The sequence below is a fragment of the Choristoneura fumiferana genome, chromosome Z (assembly GCF_025370935.1).
Source record: "Choristoneura fumiferana chromosome Z, NRCan_CFum_1, whole genome shotgun sequence".
Lineage (NCBI taxonomy): Eukaryota > Metazoa > Arthropoda > Insecta > Lepidoptera > Tortricidae > Choristoneura > Choristoneura fumiferana.
Genome location: NC_133472.1, coordinates 16,102,072 through 16,120,191, shown reverse-complemented (window position 1 = coordinate 16,120,191; position 18,120 = coordinate 16,102,072). Strand labels below are relative to the sequence as shown.

The following is an 18,120-nucleotide window of genomic DNA, read 5'->3' as shown; positions in this document are numbered from 1 at the left end:
AAAAAGTAGTAGGGCTACTACGAAATTCCAAGTTCGTATCACCGTCCCGCTGACGCTAATAATTATTAAGTATTTCACATGAGTGGGAAAGTTTTTTTTAGTTATTATAAATGTGGCTATACCCTACCAGGGTGCATAATATTATAGACTTATTAGAATAAGGCCTTATGTATTTTATGTTTTTTGCCAAATAAATAATTAAATACTAAAAAGACGATACGATACGAACTTCGATTTTCGTAGTAGCCCAGCGTCAAGTAGCCACGTCGAACAGCAGCGTCAAGATGGCTGCTTGCAGGAATGATCTTGGTCTTGGAAGCTAATTTCTTAATCTAAAGGTAGTGGCAGTGGTACAAATAAAAGAAATTGGAGTGCATTAAAAAAATAATAACTTTTTTTTCCAGCGATTTGACGCTAGAAACGAGCATCGAGCGTCTGCATGATGCATAATTTTGAAATGTGGGGATTTTCAGGGACGAACTGTCGATCAAACTTGGTCTCATTTCTGGGAAAACGCGTGTTTTCGAGTTTTAGCCCGAGCGAAGCTCGGCCGCCCAGGTACAGTCAACTACAAAGAGTTGTATTCATGTTAATCTTAGAAAATGTTGTAACTTTTCGCATGCCATAATTAATTACCCTTGGCCGGTGATTCTAGTAGCAACAACACCTTAAATTATCATCGACTCGTTTAAAATGCAACAATTATGTATCCCGCAACGCTTCCTCCGAATGTACACTAACAAGCCTCTTTTACTATCTACCGATATATGTATATTATGAAATATATAAGCTAACGTTATGTTCCAAAAAAAGTTAACCAATATTTTTAAATTCAGAACAGAAGAAATTCAGAAGTTCGTATCGCATCGTCCCTTTCACTCGCGTATTAAATGACAAGAGATAAGCGTCAGGGGGACGGCAACATACGAAGTACGATTAAAACTGTCAAAACGTTCTACGGTGGTTTAGGGATTAAATAGTGTACAATGCTTAAACTTCAAACAGGTTCAGGAAAAGAAACAATTTCTTTGAGTTAGCAAACAATTAGAAAAACAACAAAACATTTTTTATTTCATAAATTTCTGATTTGGCAAAAATGTGAAAAATCGTTTATAAAATGCAAGAAATCAAACACAACAAAACATATGCCCGTTAGGTTAAAGGAGACAATTTTGAAACCGTTCGATACCATAACAAGATCGGCGAGATCCCATTGGCTGGTTACGTGGCAAATAAAACTGAAATAAATAAACGCAATAAATGCAAAAGTTAATGATTTATAATAAATTAAACATTAAAGATAAAACATTTGCTCATTAACAAGAGTAGCAAATATTGATACAGTTACATTTGTTCAAAATCTCTTGCACGCTGAGCACTGCCAGTCTCGTGACCGAGCCAATTGGTTACACATACCTACCTATATTTAAACGAATTGACAAAGCAATATAATAGTAAAAACATTAAAAATTATAATATTTCAAATGTTTCGAGCTTATTCAACGCGATCTTATCTGCACTACATGCCTAGTAGAAGTGTTTTAAAAATATGAAATGTTATTGATAATGATAAAGTCATTTTATACGAATAATGTTAACAATACGTAAAAAAGCACTGTTGGCTATGCATTTTGCATGTTTGTGGCTTGCACACATTGAACTTAAAAATTACAATCTCAATGATGTGAACAGTTGCAAAAACAATACCTAAATAAAAATTAGGACTATCAGTCTTAACAGGTTATTGACTACAATCATAGAATTTAATGGACATTTTTACTGAAAGTCATTAATTGCGTTTAACCAGCGATTATCAATATAATTACCATGAAATAATGTCTTAATTGTACTTCACAAATTTTATAATTTCCATAATCTTATATGGTATTTATTACAATTAATTGGCACACTGTTAAAAATGTTACATCACATATTGTATTTTCTGTCCTTACATGCAGTAGTAATAAACAGTAACTAGTAATTAGCGCTTACGCTTATAAACTTTATTAAAGATTTAATAAATATGGAAATGTCTTATTATAAAATCATTAACTTATGATTAACAGTCTTTGGCTAACATGAGTTTAGCCTCCCCCTCAAACACAACCTTCTTTTCCTCCTCAACAATACAAAAGAACTTCACTTTGAGGATCTTTCTCACGTCCACTAGTTCCACGCTTATAGTAAGCTTTTCTCCAACAAAGCACTTGTTGGGAAACTTCATGGTTTGAGAAACGACGACGGTGCCGGGCCCAGGTAGGTGCGTGCCAATCAGGCCAGCCACCAAGCCGTTGAGCAGGGCACCGTGCACAATAGGCCTCTTATTACCATTGTTTTTGTGCAAAGGATTATGATCACTGGTGAGATTCGAGAATGCGTCTAAATCTTTTTGAGTCAATGTTTTCTGTATTCGTATTTTATCCCCAGCCTTAAAGGCTGTGCTGCTGAATGAGGTTGTGTGTAATTTACATATCTTCTGGTAGTTCTTATTGTTCACCACTATAAATGGAAATCTGTTTGATAACATTATGTTTGTTTATCAACTTCTAATCTATCTTGTACTCAAATTTATATCTTTAGTTACTTTTACAAACATTTTCCAAGAACAATGTAGCTAGATTTATAAGAATTTTATTGTTGGATTTCGAAATTTCTGTCATGCGCTCAATTACTTCTGGGATCTTGATTTCAGATTTGGTCTCCTCGTTGAATAAACTGATCAGAATAGTGATTACATCAGCCAATGTTTCACTATGCTCGCTTTTTAGTAGAGCTACTATATGCTTCAATCCAGCATTTGCCAAGATATATTCAGCATTCAATGGATCTGAAAGTACAGCAATTTAAATATTAAATATTAAATCTAATAATCACAAATTTCCTTCACCAAATATTATGCTGAGGCATTGTGGTGCAATAGCGTTTTTGACCATTGGATACATTATACTATACAATACAATACAATACAAATATTCTTTATTGCACACCATAAAGCAGTACAAAAAACTTATAATATAAACACTTAGATTAAGGGTAGACAATAGGCGGTCTTATCGCTTAAAAGCGATCTTTTCCAGACAACCATTTGGGTACAAGAAATTATGTGTTACAAAAATAGGTGGCAGAAACAGAAACAGAAAATAAAAACAAACAAAAAATCAATAATAATACATGCAATACTTATACAATACATAAACTACTAACATAAAATAGCAATATAAATTGTCAATAAGGCCGTAATGGGAGAAAAAGGATAAGACATTAAATATAATCTGATACATATCAAATTCTGGGACATGTCAGGGGCCTGTTTTTTAAAGGTTTATGAAAAATTGTAATTAAATAGGTAGTTTTATTTTTGGTACAATATACTCAGCGGCACAAAATTTGGCCCACTACATACAAAATTACCTATTTCTGCATAAATTTGAGGGCCAGATTTTTTGCCACTCAGAATATAATATTAGACACAGAAACACTATTTTTTGGCATTTATCTAGACAAGTTTTTCCAAAAAAAGCCAAGGACAATGATTTTCCAATTAGTGCACAAGTGCCTGTCTATAAGCATTCTAAATAAGTATTACACCAAATGTTGAATATATAATTCGATAAAAATAAAATTTTGCTTGCCATTTTTTACAGTAAGCAAGGATGTCACAAATATTTGTAATCGCATTTGCATATCCGTATAGTTCGCATCATTTTAAATATTTGCATCAGCAGCATTCGCATAAAACGATGCAAGTATTTCGCGAATGCAAATATGGGCAAGGTAAGCAAGAGTGATTAATTTTGACCAATAGAAAGCACTTTTACTTGTGAAGGTAGCTTGTGATTGCTTGATTAGTTTTGTTTTGGACTTTTGGTACATATCACACTTACAAGTCAGTCACTTGTTGCGCTTACACAAACAAATAAGTGTGTTTTCAATAGTCTTCAGACTCTTGACTTATTTTGACTGATTTGAGACTATGGCACCGAGAAAGAAGGGTGAAATATGGGGATTTTTTACGACTATAGACCGAGACCATGCAATGTATTGTATGCAGTCAAATTTATTTGATGGTGGGGCGTTCTGCCTCAGCGCTGAGAGTGCACTTAAAGAGTGTTCATGTAATAAGCATGATTATATGTAGGTACATGATTACAAGTTATTATGTAAGTTGAGTTTTTACTGTACTTCCTTAATATTTGCATTCACATTTGCACATTCACATCCTAATATTCATATTCACATTTGCAAATGTGATACAAATGTGAATGCAATTTAGGATTATTATTAGATTATTAAGACACTTGTGACATCTCTAATCGTAAGGTATTAAATATTAGTATTAAACACCAAGAAGTAACATTAATACAGATTCTAAATAAAATAAAACGATTTTTCCTTTTCAAATATGACTGTCCTGGCACCGACCGACAGACTATAGTTAATTTTATGGCTAATATTTAATTAAATGTTCCCACAACATAGTTAGGCCGGAATTAAGGGAGGGCAACAAAAGAGGGGCACCCACAATAGAAACTTAGGTTTCTTTTTCAAATTCCGACGAGTAAACAGCAAACAACTTTTTTTTTTGCTGTTTTACCTTTACCTACATCTCAGAATTCAGCCTTGCTTTTAACCAACCATTTTTTTACCAAAGAAATAACCATAAATATTACAATTAACAGCTTACATTTTAGTGCAATGCATCACAATACAAGTTCGCAATTGGGCAGCATATAGTAAAATGATAAAAATGGTGTGGTGCTGACTATACCAGCTTAAGAGAAAGAAATTATTTTGAAAATCTTCTAACTAGTTTAACATTAGCAATAATTATTTGAAATATTGAGATTTTATGTTTAGAGTACACATATTAAACAATTCTGAATTAGTTAATTAAAAAGACAACAATTAGTTTCAAGTATTTATATTATACACCGAAGTTTATAGATATTGATTTAGACTTCTTTATTGTTTGCTGCATTATTTATTGCGCACATACTTATGCTCTCTTAAAGGATGAAAAGTTTTCCATTGACAATATTCAGTGTTTACATAGAAAAACCCATCTTACCTACGCAACAGTTGCAAATTCCTGCCGAGGCGAAATGAAGCAGTTTAGCATTAGATTCATTCCTCAATACATGTAGGAGTACGTCTAGCACACCAACTCTACGTATGTAATCATAGTTCACAGGGTCGTATCCAAAATTTGCCAGATTTGCTAGAACTTGACACTTAGCATCTAAAAATAATATTGGACATATTAATTTTATATGTGAGGCAATTTTAACGAACAAATTCAGCTGAGACCAGTCTAGATTATAATACATAATTACCATATGAATTGGAATTCAAATATTCATCCACTAGCAACGTCAAAAAATCTTCTCGGTCAGTACCATTTTCAGGAGTACGTTTCCGAAGATATTGATTACTAGAGAACATTGAAATGGCAGCTGATAATCAGCATTTGCTCTGACTGAATATTTTTATACAATGATAATAAATACGTCGCACTATTATCTGAAATGTGCTACCGACGCCATTTTATTGATCCAATCCAATCCAGCCAAACAAAACACAATACACGAAATTTTGTTGAAATGTTGCCACATCTCTCTCAATGAATTTCCAACAAAACCTTAAAAAAACGGTTAGATTACGAACACGAACTTCAAAGATCGAATTTCGTGGTAGCCCCCCCAGACTACTGATTGTAAAAAAAATATGGCTCTGTCCATCGGAGGGCAATTTACACTTACACATGACTTGACTTATACTCTGCAGGGCTACTACGAAACTCGAAACTCGAAGTTCGTGTCGTGCGGTCTCTCTGACACACTATTTAATACGAAAGCGAGAGAGACCGCACTACACGAACTTCGAGTTTCTAGTTTCGTATCGTAGTAGCCCTGCTGACTCTGAGCTTGAGTCCAAAGTCCATGGTCCAACCAACCATAGATTTATTTCCTCTGAGAGTCCAACCGACCCACAGACAGTGTACGACCGAACCAACTTGCCCTCAGAACTTGACAGTTCATTACATACAAATGCTGCCACAGTTACGCCAGTGCTGTATATCGATATTAAAAAAAAACTTAATATCGATGTTAGAAAGAAACTCAATACGAAATTAATTTTTAAATAAAAGTTTTTCTTGAAACTTTCCGATAAAAATGCTTAACTTCGGAAGAGACGCCATCCTCCATTTTGTTTTATTGTCACTTCATATCAGTATCCCCGTATCAGGGTATTTTACCCTAAATTAAGGGTATATTTTATGACTTTGGTGTTTTTACATTTGTCTTTGTCAGGAATAGGATATAAACAAATGGGCCAATCCACGAAAATTCAATAATGGCTGTGATAATGGCGAATATATGCTAATAATAAATTCAAAATCAGGGCTGCGTTCTTTTTTCACTTTGCATGACGTTTCTCACATGTTTTTACATAAGTTGCATGTATTATAAATAGTCTATGACAAATATTTAATTAATTATTACAAGAGACACGCACCAAACGTCAGCGCCTTAACAAATTCACTCGAGCGGGTCGCTCGAGTAATAAAACGGCTCGACTCGAGTGAGCCGCATCACTACACTATCTCTTTAGTCTGTGCACTACACACACACACTACTCACTTACTACCCTGTCTGTCAAGAAGAAATATGTTACGGCGAAATAACCTAATAGAATTACATTAAATAATTTGTTATTTACTTTTTTAAATAGATTGTATAGTATTTATTTATAAAATGGGGACCTTACCGCACATTGCAGGTATATTCATGTTATTTACATTGCAACATGTGATAAGAATTTACATTTTATTTAAGGTTGTGTTTCTTTACCAGGTATATAAATTGTCGTTTTCTCCGACTTGGGATTATAAATTAGAAAATGAGATTATTGTCAGATACTTAAAGTACTTAATTTTTACGATTATTTCCAGGTTTAACAAATAAGAACATTTTCTTAGTAGAGTTTAAAGAACCATATGTTGAACGAAATCTTCGAGATGAAACTACAACTAATATTCGTAGCATCATATTTAGTACAAAAGGCGGATATCTTGCTTACAGAACGGATAAAAGGTATTAAAAACCTAATTCTAATACATTACAAAATAAATAAGGTCAGCTGTGACTGTAAACCTAACTGTACACTTAACAATGTAATTCAACTCTCCTTTTATTTAGTCTTCCTGAATAATAAAGCCTACAGTCCCACTGTCGTGTTAATAACCATTCTTCTTTCTATAGGGCTGAAGTAATAAAATGTGCAGATTGGTCTGTAGCTGCTTCCATAGAGGGAAACATAAAAGATATGTTGTTTTCTCCTTTGGACAACTACTTTACGGTTTGGGAAATGTTTATTGCTACTAAGGAACTACCTCAGGTAAGATCTTTCCTTAGTTTCTAAAGTAAACACTGAGCCAATAAATTAAAACACAAGATACAAACTTTATGAACTGAAGCACATACATACATATTTTCAATTACAAATTAGTATAGGTATATTCTTATCATTGAATTGGAAAACGATGGTGTCAACTGATTATATGAATCAATAATTCTATGTATGCATGTGGTTGTAAATGCAAACAATAGAAAAGTGGAATTCAGCAAGCTAGGTAGTTGGATCAAAGCCAAAGGGTTTTAGTAGCACATTAAATGAGTAATATTTTAAACAACATAATATTTGACATGGGTATGTACAAAATTATAACAGGTGCACCATAATAGTTTATACCCAAATAAAAATCAACTTAATCAAAGTTTATCAATATTTATTTATTGAACAATGATACAATATCCATTTATTAAATATTTAAATTACTATTCATAAACTTATAACTAGTATATTATAACTAATTGAATCACTTTTATGTATAATCTAAATTTTTCATATTGCAGGGCAAACCTAATTTACATGTGTTCGACATTGCAAAGGGAAAAATTATTGCATCTTTCACACAAAAAAATCAAACTGGTTGGTAAGTTAAATTCTTTTACTTTGGAATTCATCTATAGTACTTAAACATTGTCAATGCCGAGACTGTTCAAGTGTTATGTAAGCACCAAAAGACTTGGGTAATCCATCTCGATTGAACCTTACAGATTATGAAAAAAAAGCTGAATATGTAAACATCATAGTAGGGTACTTTATTTGCTTACTTTGGCTGGCTAGTGGAAGGAAGGGGTCAAAAATTACCTAAGACTTCTTTATACATTGTCAGGTGACAACCAATACTCATCATCATCATCATCATGTCAGCCGAATGATGCCCACTGCTGGACATAGGCCTCCCCCAATACTCACTAAGTACCAAATTGATACAATAGAAAGAAACAATTAAAAGAATTAAAGAAATAAATTAAATGAAACATATTTATTTCAGTTTTTGTAACTATGGCCGATATATGAAAAAACAAATTTATATAATATTATCAATAGTTTGTTAGTAATTGTGCTTAGTGACTTTTAGCTGCCATATATTGGAAGAAAGAGTGTATAATAGTGAAATATTACATAAGTAAATATGTGAGCAAATAAAATTTAATTAATTATACATTTTAACCAAAAATGAAACCTATTTGGTATAAAATTAAATAATTTGTCATTTAAAACTAATCAAATAATCCTTACTCGGACTCAAATTCACTCCATTCTGATTCATCCAAGTTTGGCTGAGTGAGTGAGTTTTTGCTGCCAAATGTAGTTTGACATATGTTTTTAATGATTTATAAAATATAAGTTAGTTATAAATTGTTTGCATGAGATTTATGAGTTTGTTAGTAGCTAAAATATAAAAGAATAGTACCTTCTACCCAAAAAAAGTGTATTTTCATAAACATGTACTTAGTGAGTTTTGGTTGACATTCAACGACATATATTTATACTTGAATCGCCCAAATCATGCTCTTGCTTCTATATTTCGCGAAGAATACAAATCACTATAATAAATACCTAATCCAGTTTATATTTACAGGGAACCAAAATGGTCACAAGATGAAAAATTATTTGCCATTCAAGCTGGAAATAGAGTTTTAGTGTATGAAGATGGTAATTTGGAGAGATTCACACATACAATTAATGCAGAGAAGCTACACTGCTTCAGCATTGCTCCAAGCACAACTCCTGCTTATTATTTCTCCATTTTTGCTTTGGGTAAGTAGCACTATGATTTGTTTTTTAGCCTAGGGCCTAGACTGATGTCAAACCTAAGTTTGAATTAAAGAAATACCAAATCAATTATAAAAAAAATGATTACAAATGATTATTGTAAACTCATTATTATAATATACTGCAGATTCTCTGATATATACTTTATAAAACTTAATATGGAGCGAAAATAGTAAACCTTACAAGCAAGTTTTGTTTCATTATATACATATAACTCTTACTTCTTTCTTAATAATGATATTGTTGCAGGGAAGTCAGGCCAACCTTCTGTGTGGAGAGTACTGCAATACCCAAATTTCGAACTAGATAAAGCATTGGTCAGCCGTACTTGTTTTCAAGCAGACAAAGCCAAATTTTATTGGAACCGCAGGGGCACTAATATTCTCACTTTGACTCAAACTGATGTAAGTTTTTAAACATTCATCAGAATTCTTGACTTACTGACTGACATGTTTGTCAGTAAACTAAGTTAAACTTTACCACATTTCTTTTTTTTTACTTTTATATTGTAGATGACAGAATAACGACAGGTTTTGCGGAATTCCCGCGTGATAGAGAGTTCTACATTAGGGCAAAGCCGCGCAAGCAAATGCTAGTTTACAACATTTACAAAGTATGAGTCTAATATATTTTTATTTGTAGGTAGACAAGACTGGTGGGTCTTACTATGGAAAGCAATCACTGTCTTATGGGGATGTGAAAGGAAACGCAGGAAACATGGTCTTTAGTAAGTGGATTTAGTTCATTTAAATTTGTATTACAACCTGGTTTTTCACAGTGCTAGAAATATTAAACAGGTTACATTTCACTGACCAAGGCTTGGGTTTTGGTTTCAGCCATTTTAAGGTTTTGTTTGTGCCCCAAACAGAAGAAACTTGTACTGTAAGAATTTTAATTTTCTTTTTGGAGATAACATAAATCAGCCGCTACTTGTGCCGAGTCGAAAATCTAATATTCGTGGACTGTCATGCACGCACAGGGTTGCATGGGGTAATTGTCAAGATGGCAGTTCTGACAGAATATCAACGCTGCAGGCGTCTAACGCCTCAGCATTATGCTGAGTCAGCGGCCGTTTCACTTTTGCGGGGACACACAAAATCGTGTATTTTTATTTTTGTATTTCTTTTTGTTTTATTTGTGTTTGCTGTTTATTGTTTTTTTTTGTTTTGATTTTGTTGTATTTGTGTGTCTTTGTGAATGTGAATAAATTTCTTCTTTCTTTTTTTCTAATTATGTCGATAATTACGTGCTGATAATTATCTATATATATAAAAGGCAATCAATGATAATAACGCGAACGCGAACCTGACCGAGTGACCATGGATAATATTGTTAGCGCAGAAATAGTAGGAGTAAAAAAAAAAAATATTTCATCTGTTTATTTCAATACTTAATAAAAAAAAAACTTCCGCTTAGACTCTGATCTTAATATATAAAGATTTTATCGAATCTAATTATAAATCAAATTATTAAAAAAAAAAACAAAGTTTATGAGTGAGTTCAGCACTATTTGGAGACCGAGAGTGTAGATACTTTGACGTCATGAGTGTAATTTAGTGATGGGAAACATACGAGTATAAGCTGAGCGAAAACAATTCAAAAGTAAAGATTACGTAGAACACGGCACACTGAATCTAAGCATCTAGGGTTGCCAACTCTCGTAAGGACCAACCCGGGTTAATTTAATAAGTTAATTAGGTTTGAAAGACAGTTCATGCAGTGTATAGCAGAATGTGAGTAGGCTGAGCTTTCATTTAATATACGTACATTACAATTTATCTTTGTTTTGGTATGTAAAGGTGCTTCAGCTTCACTTAGTAATTTATTTAGTTTTTTGTAGTATAAATGTAAGGTTGCAATTTTTTCTTCAGGAAACTGTAAGTCTAGTTTTCATAAAAAATGTATTGCTATACTCGTATATAGCTATGAGACTGCTTGTTTCTGAATAAATAAATAAATACAAATAATAAATATTATGGCTTTTGTAAACAATGGTCCGTGCACCGCCATCGCTACATTACTAAAGCTCGCCACGGTTCTTTTTACTATGGCAATGAGGGCTATCGCGTATGAATTCGCCACTAGAGGCGCTAGTGTAGCGTGAGGTCTACGAAATGTCAAATCTCATAGTTTTTGAGTGAGCTACGCGGGTTTAAGTCAAAGTCAAAGTCAAAGTCAAAATATCTTTATTCAATTTAGGCTATAACAAGCACTTATGAATGTCAAAAAAAAATCTACCACCGGTTCGAAAAACCTCTGCTGAGAAGAATCCGGCAAGAAACTCAACGAGGTATATATATATATTTTTTAAAACAGATTTACAATATTATTAAATGATATGTATACTTACATCACAAGTATTTAACACAACTTTATTTTTAACACAGTAGGTTCGCTATTTGAAGGATCGCTAATGCGGATCGTAATTATTTCCAAATATCCCTGTCCATGATATAATCATTAACTTTATAATACGCCTTTGATATTAATGTCTTCTTGACAATAGATCTGAATTTTGTATCCGTTTCATTTATAATATTTTTTGGAATTTTATTATAAAAACGTATGCAATTTCCCAGAAAAGACTTTTTGGTTTTAGCCAGTCTGTAAGATGGAACTTTAAGCTTCCCTGTGTTTCTAGTAGCCTTTGGCTTATCGACGTTAGTGGGAAAATCACATATATATGTTCTTCCTAACATACATGATTATTTCAAAAACATAAAGCGACGGCAGGGTTAGGATATCTGTTTCCATAAAAAAAGATCTTAAAGATTCACGCGTCTTCAAATTATAAATTGCTCTAATTGCTCTCTTTTGTAAGATAAAAATTGACTCAATGTCTGCAGCAGATCCCCATAAAATAAGGCCGTACGAAATAATGCTATTAAAGTAAGCAAAATACACCAACCGTGCCGTCGCCACATCGGTTAGCTGCCGTATTTTCCAAACTGCAAAAGCAGCAGAGCTCAATCTACCCGCGATTGCTGTAACGTGAGGTCCCCACTGTAGGGAAATTAGAATCGAGCGTTATTCCTAAAAATACTGTTGATTTTACAAATTCAATAGTTTGACCCTTTAACTTTATATTAGAAACTGAATTCGAGCTAGATGAATTTATCAACGAGAATTTAATACATTTAGTTTTCTTAGGATTTAGTAACAAATTATTGGCAGCAAACCATGCGGATATCACGGACAGGGTTTCATTGGGCTCAATGAAGTCGGTATCTTTTCTACTAACCTTGAACAGTAAAGACGTGTCGTCAGCAAACATAACTATACCCGACTTTTGGCTTACCATATAAGTAAGGTCATTTACATAAATAAGATACAGGAATGGGGCAAGAATGGATCCTTGAGGCATTTCGACCACAGATCCCTCCGATACCGTTCCGTTAATCGCTACCTTTTGCTTTCTTTGTGTGAGGTAAGATTTAATGAGTTCTAAAGCGAGGCCACGAATGCCATAAAAATTTAACTTACAAATTAAAGTATCATGATCCACACAATCAAAAGCTTTCGAAGGTCGCAGAATACACCTATAGCGTCATGTGATTCCTCCCACGCTTGCAATATGAATTTAACTAAACTATGACCCGCGTCTGTAGTAGACCTGCCTTTTGTGAATCCGAACTGCTGTGGATGCATGATTTTATGGGTATTAAAATGCGAGATCATTTGCGTCAGTATTATTTTTATTTATAATTAGAATAATTTTGTGAATATATTGAAATATCTGAAATTAATTATGGCAAATATGCGTTCCGGGGCAATGAATGTCTGTGTTTTGAGACAGTTTTGTCTTTCGGAAACCTTTGTCCTCCCTTTTTTCCGAACAAAACGGGGACTATGCAACATTGTGGCATGCTCGATATTTTTATGGTACTGTTTTAAGGTGTATTAAATATGATTTTAATCTAAACTTTGTTTTCACGCCCGTAATAACAGACTTTGAAAGACATACTTAAAAACCTCACGCAACAGTGCGCCATCTAGTGAGACAAAAAATGATAGCCCTCATTGTCCGCCATCATGCACTGCTATATAGGGGGATTTAGATTATAATGATTCATTGTTGTTTAAGATAAGGAAGGGCCAGTGCATGCGTTAGCCTGGAACCCGGGCAACTGGAACGAGTGGCTTGCGGTATATGGCCACGCTCCCGCCAAGGCGACACTCTTCAACGCCAAATGCGACCCGCTCTTCGAGTTCGGAACTGGATCATGGAACACCATTTACTATCCTCCTGAGGGAACTCATATCCTTTTTAAATACCCACCGTCAATACAAATTTTTGAATTATTTAGAACTAGACGTCTTCTCCTTAAGGTCAATTAAATTCATATTAATATTAATTGACTTTGAGAAGATTGGCGGATAACGGCGAATTTGGACACCGATAAAATGTACCAACTCTGAATGACCTGCCTACCCATTTTACCTGCTCCCTCTACTTCGTATATGTACCTACTCTGATTCATTATCAACCATGAATGTGTGTTAACGCACATATAGATATTTCCCAGAGTTCTAGAAGCATGTGTGTCATATTATGATAAAAAAATATTAACAGAGGTCATGTTTGACTATGATTAGGTTACCTATATGATATGGATATGACTATAAAGGAAAAGTAGGTTTGGTGAGATAAAAATGCTTTAATCCAACACAGCTGGACTAGAAATTTAACGCGTCTAGGTGTTACCTACAATTACAGTTTTATATAAAGTGACACGTGTTCAACACACGTTCAACATTTTTTATTACACACAGATAGTTTGTTCGCAAGGTTAGTGCGTAGTACGACCCTCGTGACTTTTAGCAGGCAAAACCTTAACTCGTGCGCACATGTGTTGCTGGGTGGTTTCGGGAACATAGCGACGGGCCACATCGAGGTGTGGGACATCCGCGGGTACAAGCGGCTGGGCAAGTGCGCGGCGCCCGACACCACGGCGCTGCAGTGGGACCCGCGCGGGGAGTGCTTCCTTACCGCTACTACTTACCCGCGGCTCACCGTTGGCAATGGGTAAGCTACACTTTATTATTTTCATCACACTTGGTCGTCAATGATGTTATTCCATGCCTGCCCGCGGGAATTATGGATTTACGTATAGTTTTCCTCCCCAAGGGAGTTATGACTAGTTTTAAGAAGTTACGTCAAGGTAAGGTACGTCATTTGAGACTAAAGAGGTTTCAAGTCAGCCAACGTTTTATTTACATCTTTAAAACTTAGCTATAACTAACCTAATTTTACACTATAAAAATTTGCCGCGCTTCCTGAAACTTCGTTATTTTTATATTTTAAATTTATATAAATTGTTTTGCAATAATTTTAGTAAATAGTTTTTAGCATGTTGGAATAATCTGGTCGTAAGACCATTCGAATTCTAAACTAAACACGGTTCTTAATAGTATCTATGGTAGATGACTCGAAAAAAGTGACAATCATTGCTACTACAAAATCATACCATTTTCCTGACGCTAATATTATTTAATACGAGAGTGAGAGGGACGGTACGATATGAACTTCGATTTTCGAATTTTGTAGTAGCCCCCTGTATTGCGGAGTAGCCATTATTTTATTCAGTTGTTTTCTTAGCTTAGCGTCTTTCTTTTGCTGAGCTGTGAAGTGTTTGGATACAAAATAATTTAATTTTTTGCATTTTTTTCCTCGCAATGTGATGAAAATCATTGTGTGTATCACGGGCCGTAAGGGGATTACAAACTTGAGTCATTAGAATAGACTCTCGTCAGTAATCCTCTTGCTTCTTCGCTCCGGTTGCATAAAAATAATTCGGCTAGCTTTCTCTCCCTTGGGAGTTTCGGAGAATATCATCTTTAGGCAGCGTTTCCACCAATAATGTCCGAGGATGTGTTGAGAAGAATGTGTTTTTCATTAACTAAAAGAAACGCTTCATTTACCTCGCCTAGCTCCGCTCAGCTGTTTCCACCAGAGATGAGCTGTGCGAGGCGAGGTAAATGAAGCGTTTCTATTGGTTAATGAAAAACACATTCCTCGCAACACATCCTCGCACATTATTGGTGGAAATGCTGCTTTATCCAACTCCTGGCTCCACCATCATCTCCCCTTGCCAAGTGGGATTTGTCAAAATTGTTTAAATGAGCCCAAACTCGAAGGTTTTTACTAGTAGCCATTGAATAGTTCCGATGTTCAGCTTTTGGCTCCCTCATCAGATCAGCTTGATGATATTTTATTTATTGTATTGTCATCAGAACTACGTGTAACTGACATTTTTCAAATCGATACGACAATCAGTATGTTAAAATTGGGTTCCAAAATTTGATTACTTTACAAATAGCAAGGTGAAGCTTTTAAAAGCATGTTGTAAAGCATTATTGATAATTTTTCCGCAGATACAAAATTTGGCATTACACCGGCGCTCTAATGCACAAACGTGAGTGTACGGATAAGGAGGTCCTGCTAGCAATCAACTGGCAGCCCGGCACGTTCCCCAAGAGCGAGCTGTCTCGGGCGGCGCCGCGCGGGATCGAGCAGGCCGTCATCGCGCCCACTGGTGCCTACCGCCCGCCCGGTGCGAGGAACAAGCCTTCTACGTTCACCTTCCACGAGCACGAAAAGCCGCATCGTCCTGGCGAAAATGCGAATGGTAACTAAGAATCTTCCCATGTTTACCGTAGCGGAATCTTCTTAAGCCGATCAAACAAGTTTAATGTAACTTAAGGGGCTGCCCAGCGGATTTTACTGTTATTACGTCGCTTATTAGTACGTATAAAACTAACCTAACTTGTAGCATAACCTATAGTCCTATATGTTTCTACAAGATACTCCTGAAAATATATCCTGAATAGTTCATAGTTTCAAAAAAGACGTTCGTGAAAATATGAAACTTAATCTTAAAATTCCCATAGGATCCATATAAAAATCCTTATCTTAACCTGCTAACTCTGGATGCATTAAATTTTGCACGAGTAACGTGTACTTCATACCTTGTGAACGTAAATAAATACCGCGGTACACGCGGTATTCTTGGGATTTTAGCAACATCCCGGAATTTTAATTCAACTGCCAGATGTAATGGTTCACGCAAGCAAAGCCGCGGGTAAAGGTGGGTATTCATAGTATTTTTTTTATTTTCAGCGGCGCCGTCGAAGCAAGCCATCAAGCAGAAGGAGAAGCGAGAGGCGCGCAAGGCTCGTAAGGCAGAGGAGCGCGCGACCGGCGACACGTCGCCGCCGGCGCCTGCGCCGCCGCGCTCCGCCTTCGTCTCCACCGGCGACCCGGAAAAGGACAAGAAGATCAAGAATATTAATAAGGTCAGTTGACTAAAATAACAGGACGCCAGACTCCAATACAACATTAAAAGAACGACAACAATATCATAGTTTTAATATTATCATATTTGACGACCGGATGGCCAATTGGTTAGAGAACCTGACTACGAAGCTTGAGGTCTCTGGTTCGATTCCCGGCCGACGCAGATATTTGTATGAATAATACGAATGGTTGTTCTCGGGTCTTAGATGTTTAATATGTATGTAAGTATGTATTTATTTAAATAAGTATGTTTATCCGTTGCCTAGTATCCATAGTACAAGCTTTGCATAGTTGGGGACTAGGTCAATTGGTGTCAAGTGTCCCATGATATTTATTTATTTATTTATCATATCTATTCGAAATTTGACACCACTATTTGACGCGACTGGAGCGAGTTATTCATTTTTACCCTTTGTATGGGGAAGGTAAAAAAAAGTGCCATTTAGTATCATTAGCCTCAAATATTTGATATTAATTTAATTGTTTGTTTTGATATTAATTTGCCTATTTGTATATCGCCTTAATGTTTGTCACTCGTTTAGCACCACCTAGGGGACACGTGCAGGGAATTAATAAAAATGTAACCAAAAATATAGCAGCTAGCTTTTAATTTTACACAGATCCTTTTGCCTAAGGGTACGAAGGGTAAATCTTCCATTGTCTGGACTTTACATTAAGATTTAACCTTTATTTTTAGAAATTGAGTGACATTGAGAAACTCAAGCAGCTCAAGGCAGCAGGAAAGGCTTTGGAGATTAACCAGAAGGCCAAGATCGAAGGCGAGGCTGCTTTACTTAAGGAGCTGGAACAGTTGCGGTTATGATCACACTCGGACCCGGCTAACTAAAATCAGAATAGCTGTAAGCAAAATTATGCATTGTTTTCTCCTTTTTCCTAGCTTATGCCGTTTCTTATTACTATAATGGAAACCATGAACGCTTGTTAAATATAACTCGTTGCATTGTTTTTTTTTTAATAAATATTCTTGTAAACAATGTTAGTGTACATGTTAAGTTTCCTGTTGAGCCTGCATTTGGGATACAACGTCACTTCTGATATAGTCATCACTTCGTATTTACACCGCTCATGTAGTTATCTCTATTTGTAAAGCCTAAACATTATTTTGTAAGGTTCGGACATGTGGTGGAACTTCGATCGATTGTGGTTAGATTGAGTTTATCATTTTAAGTCGAACGACAAAAAGTCGTAAATCACCATTATATCCGCGCGTCAAATTGTATCGCCTTTTATCGTCTATCCGCGACTAAACGGATTGTTCACTAGTGACTCTTGCTGGTCGAATGGACTGAAATATATTCACTCTCGAGCGTCAGTTTTTGTAGTTAAGGTAAAATAAATGAATGTTGCCATATGAGCAAGATTTGTGTTTTAAATCGATGGCGCGCCATGTGTCTGTGTTCAAAATCAAACTGACTTGCACAATCTCGGTTGTAAACGAAAATTTGGGTGCTGTATGGCCTATTGAAAGAGAGAAACCGAGATTGAGTTGATTCGGTGCTGTTCTGGTGTCGCGCTATATATTTGCGATAACATAGTAATAAATAATTAAACGAAAACCGTTTATGACAATTAATGATAATCAGTAGATATTTTAATATCTAATACCTAAAACGAAT

At 35.1% G+C, this 18,120-nt stretch overlaps 2 protein-coding genes across 2 annotated transcripts; one reads left to right on the top strand and one right to left on the bottom strand.

Moving 5' to 3' along the window:
• Positions 1-1,049: 1,049 nt before the first annotated feature.
• Positions 1,050-5,803, bottom strand: LOC141441003 (uncharacterized). Its single transcript, XM_074105612.1, has 4 exons — positions 5,334-5,803; positions 5,069-5,239; positions 2,585-2,827; positions 1,050-2,526 (listed from the first exon to the last, which is right to left on the bottom strand). Exons 1-4 carry the CDS (start codon positions 5,440-5,442, stop codon positions 2,060-2,062), a joined length of 990 nt encoding a protein of 329 aa, XP_073961713.1. The 5' UTR covers positions 5,443-5,803; the 3' UTR covers positions 1,050-2,059.
• Positions 5,804-6,613: 810 nt separating this feature from the next.
• On the top strand, positions 6,614-17,456 carry eIF2A (eukaryotic translation initiation factor 2A). Its single transcript, XM_074089703.1, has 12 exons — positions 6,614-6,780; positions 6,953-7,094; positions 7,263-7,398; positions 7,917-7,996; positions 8,993-9,171; positions 9,436-9,590; positions 9,829-9,913; positions 13,271-13,446; positions 14,037-14,212; positions 15,562-15,815; positions 16,307-16,482; positions 17,181-17,456. Exons 1-12 carry the CDS (start codon positions 6,756-6,758, stop codon positions 17,304-17,306), a joined length of 1,710 nt encoding a protein of 569 aa, XP_073945804.1. The 5' UTR covers positions 6,614-6,755; the 3' UTR covers positions 17,307-17,456.
• The last annotated feature ends 664 nt before the right edge of the window (positions 17,457-18,120 follow it).